At 52.3% G+C, this 6,705-nt stretch overlaps 1 protein-coding gene across 1 annotated transcript in view; it reads left to right on the forward strand.

The window, feature by feature from the left end:
* Positions 1 to 6,705, forward strand: part of SLCO3A1 (solute carrier organic anion transporter family member 3A1) — a 244,468-nt gene that overhangs the window by 201,812 nt on the left and 35,951 nt on the right. Inside the window, exons 5-6 of the mRNA XM_023529008.1 lie at positions 1,455 to 1,619; positions 6,001 to 6,200. Of these exons, the coding sequence (XP_023384776.1) occupies positions 1,455 to 1,619; positions 6,001 to 6,200 (365 nt within the window). The remainder of the gene's footprint in view (positions 1 to 1,454; positions 1,620 to 6,000; positions 6,201 to 6,705) is intronic.

Here is a 6,705-nt window from a genome sequence, read left to right on the forward strand (position 1 = left end):
CCTCACGTTTGGTGTATCAGTTATAGTTCAGTGGAATTTTTGTAAGTACACATTAAAATATTGAAATGATGGGGCTGTGCTGGTACCCCCAGAGCCCCCTTGCATGCTTCCAACATACGTCGTCACACCGCAGTTAAGGACACTGGTCATAGACCCACATACCAAGGATTTTAATTACCAGAAATATCCAAATAATACGATGACTTTTAAAGGGTTGTGGTGGGCGGGGCGGGGGGGGATCTCCCATTTTTAAAAGCAACCGTATCCTTAGAGGTTCATGCAACCACATGCTTTAGGAAAAATAGACGACAATAAAACGCAATCAGCATGCGTGAGCTCAACAAGACCTGCGTTCTGGCTCTGGTGTCACAGAAAGTGGTGACAAACCACATTTGCACCAACCGTCACCTGAGCGCGGAGGCCTGAGGCTGCGTGGGCAGCTTCTAGAATGGACTGGGGGATGAGGAAAAGCGTATGTGGAACAGAGATCGAGGGGCAGAGCATTCCAGGAGAGGGGAGGGCCCTGGCACAGGGGCCTGGGTGGGGGGGATGTGGGTGCTGGCGAGGAACAGCGCCAGCCAGCGGGGCTGGACTGGAGCGGGGATGGGCCGTGGGAGGGAGTGTGGTCAGATCACAGGCGGGGGCGGGGGGTGGCGAGCAGACCACGGGCCGTCATGAATGTTGGCCACGTTGGACTTGGGAACGGGAGAGTGATTTGAGCTGATCTCATGGACTGCTGCGTAGGAAATGGTTACGTTGGATCCAGAGTGAAAACTCAGACGGTAGCCAGGGTGCTCTGGTAATCCCCCAAGTGAGAGCCCGTGGCCGCGCTGGCCAGCGGGGTGCCCGTGAAGGGGGCGGTGAGAAGGAAGGGGTGCTGGGTTTTATATATTAATAAATATAGAGAGACTCGCACTAGAATTTCATTTCTTCCTTGAAACTGTTAAAATTAAAGGTATTTTCTTAATGCACATACACAGTCGTAGCTATTCACAGGTATTTCTATAGATATACATATGCACACACATACATACATGTATATACACAAACACATACTTAGATATAATCATAAAACATAGTCGTACATTTATAATTCATAATCTATAATTAAGTTATAGTTTCCCTGTTGATGAACAAACCTCAAAACTCCTTTTTTTGGATAGAAATAAGTCGTGATTCTATACAAAATATTTCAATGTTTCTAGTCAACTGTAAGAAAAGGCATAGTTTACTCTTTCCTGTTTTAGTGGCTGTCAGTTTCATTGGCAAATGTTTTGCAGCTTTTTTATAATTAGGGGTGACTTACAGGTTATAGGTTTTGGCCTGAATGACTGGGTGACACCCGATGCTATTTACTGATACCGGGGGAAGTGTGACCAGAAGGGGCCTTAGGGGCAGAAGGCCCGGGAATGCAGCGTGTGTGAGCTTGGCCCTCTGCTTCTCTCTCCCTGCAGTGATCCCCAAGGTCACCAAGCACCTGCTCTCAAACCCCGTGTTCACCTGCATCATCCTGGCCGCCTGCATGGAGATCGCCGTGGTGGCCGGCTTCGCTGCCTTCTTGGGGAAGTACCTGGAGCAGCAGTTCAACCTCACCACCTCTTCTGCCAACCAGCTGCTCGGTGAGTCTGTGCCTCAGTCCCCCGTGGACGGTGGAGGGAGGCTGCCATGCTTGTAATTAATACCACAAGAATTTACTGAGCCTGCCCCCCACGCTCAGGGCCCAGACTTACTGCTCCCCCAGCAGCATATGCATATGGTCCTTGTGCAGAAATAGTCTCCAGGTAAGGTCAGCCCACCTGAGGCAATTGCTAAAGGTGCATGATAATAAAGAACTAAACTATAAAATGCACACGGGAAGCCAGAGAGTCACTCGATTTTTGTGAACTGGAGAATTGAGGGGCAGAAATGGTGAAAGAGGAGGGAAATCAAGATGGATCCTCACTAAAAAAAAAAAAATAGCAAGATTATTCTTGCAGCATGAAACCATGGTCGGCAAGCGTAGAACTGGGCAGCTGGACACGCCCTGTCCTTCCTCATCTCCACGGCGGATGTGACTAATGGATTGTGACACTCGTCCCCAAGCTCACGCGGGGTCTTACCACACTCTTCTGCTCCCACTTCTGTGGAGATGGCATGCTAAGAAGCAGTGTCACATGCGTGAGGAAAGTGGTCTCACAGCAGGTGACGGAGAGCAAAGAGTCAAGAATGACTCCCCGGTTTCTGGCGGAAAACCTGGAAGCAGCAGAGAAGGATCAGATCGGCGGGGAAGACGAGCCGAGATCTGAAGCTGCCGACGGCGAGACGCCCTCGGTGCATCCACGGGACGGTCCTGTATGTGGTCAGAGGCCTCAAGGAGATGCGGGCCAGTCACGGAGGCTGTGGATGGTCGTCGAGGACTGGAGTGGATTTTACTTAGGGAGAATGCGTAGGGTTTGAAAAGCAGGGGTGAGAGAGAGGAGGCCATCGAGGAGTTGACACAGCAGCGGCCAGGACGTCCTCCCGCCTGCAGAAAGCGGTTTTGCAGGAGAAGGAGCGTGCGCGGACGGCCCTCAACAGGAGAGCTCGCCTCTTCCGAAAACGCAGAGAAAGACAGCCGTGCGAGGGTGGCCACTGGAATATGTCGGGTCCAGCCGGGCCTCCGAGAGAGCGCCAGCCCCGTGGAATTCTCTGACACGGAGTCAGGTACGCACCGCGAGCAATGGCCGAGGTGACGTTTTCTGACCTCCCCCTTTGCCGCTTCCTGCTGCTTCTCAAAACAAGTGCAAAGGTGCCGACCCACGACGGGTCATCAGGAAAATGCACGTTGACACCACAAAGAGACGCAACACATCCCCCGGACTGACGGCACCAGGTGTCGGTAAGGATGGGGAGCCGCTGGAATGCAAACGAGCACCAGTATTTTGAAGAGTCCTAGGTGGTGCCTGTTCAAGCTACGCAGGCACCCCCACAGGAGGGAGAGCTTGGGTCCACTTGTTGACAGACGCACCTGTGACAGTATTCAGAGAAGCTCCGTGTGAAAGAGCCCCAGACTGGAAACAACCTGCCTACCTGTCGACAGTAGACTAGGTGGATGACAGAGCGTTCGTGCAGCGGCCTGTCGCACAGCGTGAGAAAGCAAGGACTTTGACACACGCCTCAAGGCTATTGAATCTGAGAAGAGTTGAAAGACGTCAGACACAAAATAATACGTATGTATGTGAGTCAAAAAGAGAGAAAGCGTACTCGAACTGATAGAGGCCGGAATGACGGTTATTTTTGGAGGGGCCTCCTGAGCTGCGGGATAGATATCTTTTAAGCTTGATCTGTTATGGTTTCAAGGGCGCATACAGATGCAACAATTCACAGGCTATTCCCTTAAGCTTTGGTGCTTCATAGGAAAGAATACATTCCATTTAAAACAAATTAAAACGCTACCGCAATCATGTGGCCAGATCATAGCCTTCCTCCCCGGGAACCGTTAGGGTAGCATAAGGCTTATTTGTTTTTCTGTTTGACTAATGACTTTTTACCATCCACTCTTTTATAAGTTACTTCTAAGAGTTATTAGCAAAACACAACCAGCCCTGTCATATCTGTCTTGACAGAAATAGGGTAAATGGATCTCTTTATAATTAAAGTTATTGCTTCTACGTTATACCTAACATCACCCAGGTTTTAGCCTTCGGCACCTGAAGAGTTTCTCTCTCACCTCCCGATTGTTTTGCTGCTGTTCCTTACATTTTGATTACACGTGCACAGTTGCTTCAGCGTCGGAGCTGTCTTCTGTTTAAGGATAGACACCTCTATTTTTCATTGACAAACAAATCAATAGTCTTAAGGGCAGAAAGTCCGAAAAACAGTCTCGCCTTCTCACACCTGTTTCTTTCTGAGTGATTTCTGTCTGTGAGAGCATTTGGCCGGGGAGGCAGGTTCGGGGGTGGGGGTTTGGGGGTGGGGATGGGCACCAAGCCTGCCCTCTCCCTGTGTCCTGCCTGAGGCATCTCTCTCTAATCAGCATGGACTCTGGAGGGCTGGTTGGAAGAGAGGCTAGCAGTGGGTCTTTAGGGGACGAAGAGGCACTGGGAGCAAAAAGGCAAGGCTTGAGTATCAGCACAGGGCCCTGGGCCACCCAGGAAGTCATCAGCAGTTGGGGCACAGTTCAGAAAAGAGCGACACAGATGATTAAGGGGCTGATGGCATTGATTTATGCGTGAAGATAAAAGGACTCAATCTGCATAGGTTAACGTGATGAGGCTGGAGTTTCAGCCTCACGCACATCAGCACATCAGGGAGGGAGAGGGGGTCGGCGGTGGCTTGGAGAAGAGGGTGCTGGAAGCCTGTGATTGCCATAGTTACCGTCATCACCAGGTGACACGCCCACTGTCTCTCTTAGGAGATGAAACAAAACACCAGCCTGCTCTCTGTCATGAGCAGGTCATCACCTGTGTTCACTCAGAGATCCAGTCTGCCCACCGTCTCCTTCCTCCCCAAGATCATGCTCGAGTGCCCGCTCTGTGCCGGGCACTGTGCTGGGCACAGGGAACTGTGCTGGACTGGGCAGGATGGAAGGAGTTATTCTCCCCAGGGAAGCTGCAGCTTAGGAGGGAGAGAAGGAATAAGAAACGAGAAAACCAAAAATACACAGGACAGCTTCCGGTGGTGGGGGGGCCACGAAAATCCTAAATCAGTGCAGCAAATGATAGGGAGTCCCAGAGCGGGCGCAGGGACCACTGCAGATGAGGCAGTCCGGGAAGGCCACTCTGGAGAGAGTAGGGTGCAGCCTACTAAAGCATAGGGGTGAGAATGTTCTAGAAGAAGGAACAGTAAATGCCAGGCCTTTATGCCTGAGCAGGTTCGTCCTGTTCCAGGGAGAGAAAGGAGGAGAAATGGGCCTGGGTTAGGGAGCCATGTGACACGCAGTCAGCGCAGAGAGGCACAGTGGGGCTGGGTCACCAGAGGCGGAGGGACCAAGCAGAGCTACTCCAGGAGCATCAGATAATGCAAGAGATGTGCGCGCGCGTGTGTGTGTGTGTGTGTGTGTGTGTGTGTGTGTGTTTTAAAGTGCTGTTTTCTTGCATGGCTCAGCTTCCCTGGTCATATTTTTCTTACCTTAATTTTAAAATTATTTTGCCTTTCCTTGTACATACCGTAGGCTGGTCAATTTAGTCGACTGACCTAGAGGTCTGTTGATTGGCAAGGAGGAGGCAGCCGAAGCTGGGAAATTGGCTGTGCACGCTCAGCCCACTGGATAAATGGCACTGTAATTTAAAGCCGAGTTCCAGACGACGTTGAGTCGGAACAGAGCAAAACCAAACCGGGCACTGGAAGCCTGGGAGGGAACCCTTCGCCCCTCCGAAAGTCTCATGAGTCTCCGAGAATCAGAAATAAAAAGTTTATGGTCCCGCTGCCTTACGGAGAGCTCTGTTTATAAGAGAGGGGAAAAAATTTTATGCCAGTTACTCAGGAAGAGCCACAGAATGTCGTATTGATTCGATTGATACTGCTCCCTGCGAGATCCCGGAGCTGGTTACAGCGCTGTCTCCTCGGGCTGGTGCGACGTCGGTGAAACAGCCTCCGGGCCCTTCCTCAAAGCCCTCCTTGCCTGATTAGAAGAAAGCCCCCAAATGATCGAGTCCCCTTCCCACATCACCTCAAACAATGCACAGAGAGCACGTCACTGCACCTTGATAGTCACTTTCCCCAAAGGCGCATGCTGGTTCCCAGTCTGCCTTGTCTCCTGGCTGTCCTCACACGCGCTGCAAGTGCTTCCTATGGGAGGTGGGGGGACCACACTTAGCGTGACAGGCGAATGCACTTAGACTCCTAGCGACTGAGTTCTTACACATCCATCTCCCCCGGTTTCCTGCGAGCTCGTTGAGGGCAGAACCGAGGCCCTGGCGGAGGCTCTGGAGCATGGGGAGGAAGTGGCCCCTGGCAGTGTCAGGGGTGGGGGAAGATTCTGTCCTCATGGAGTGGCCCTGCCTCGCCTGTTGACGGCTACCCGCCTCTGCTTTTCTCCAGGGATGACTGCAATTCCCTGCGCCTGCCTGGGCATCTTCCTGGGCGGCCTCCTGGTGAAGAAGCTCAGCCTGTCTGCCCTGGGGGCCATCCGGATGGCCATGCTCGTCAACCTGGTGTCCACAGCTTGCTACGTCTCCTTTCTCTTCCTGGGCTGTGACACGGGCCCCGTGGCTGGGGTGACTGTTCCCTACGGAAACATGTGAGTGCCTGAAATGTCTGTTCCCCCCTCAACCCCCTTTGCCTGCCCGGGACACTCTCTCCCCCCTGGGAAGGTTTCTGGAACAAGCTTCATCCTGAATCACCATGAGCCAAGGAGTGGATGATGCCGCCGCCTCTTGTGCCCAGGATCCAGGAGTCAGTGTGACCCTTCCGGGCTGACAGGGCAGACCGCTCCCTACACAGTGGTCTCCGGGGGTGGCCAAGAGAGACCTGGGGGAGACGCTCAGACATCGCTCGCTCCCCAGGGGCCTCAAATGACCCCTCTGGGTGGCCAGGAGAGACCTGGGGGAGATGCTCAGACATCACTCACTCCCCAGGGGCCTCAAATGACCCCTCTTGGCATTGGATTGTAGGAAGAGAGGAAAACAAATTTCATTGTAAAATTCGGCTGCAAATGAAAGACAGAATAGTTCATTAGATTATCAGAAGCTATCATTAGACTCATGCGGTAATTGCAGGGTCTGGCCCAGGGTAGGAGGAAAAATA

This window comes from Pteropus vampyrus, unplaced genomic scaffold (assembly GCF_000151845.1).
Source record: "Pteropus vampyrus isolate Shadow unplaced genomic scaffold, Pvam_2.0 Scaffold34, whole genome shotgun sequence".
Lineage (NCBI taxonomy): Eukaryota > Metazoa > Chordata > Mammalia > Chiroptera > Pteropodidae > Pteropus > Pteropus vampyrus.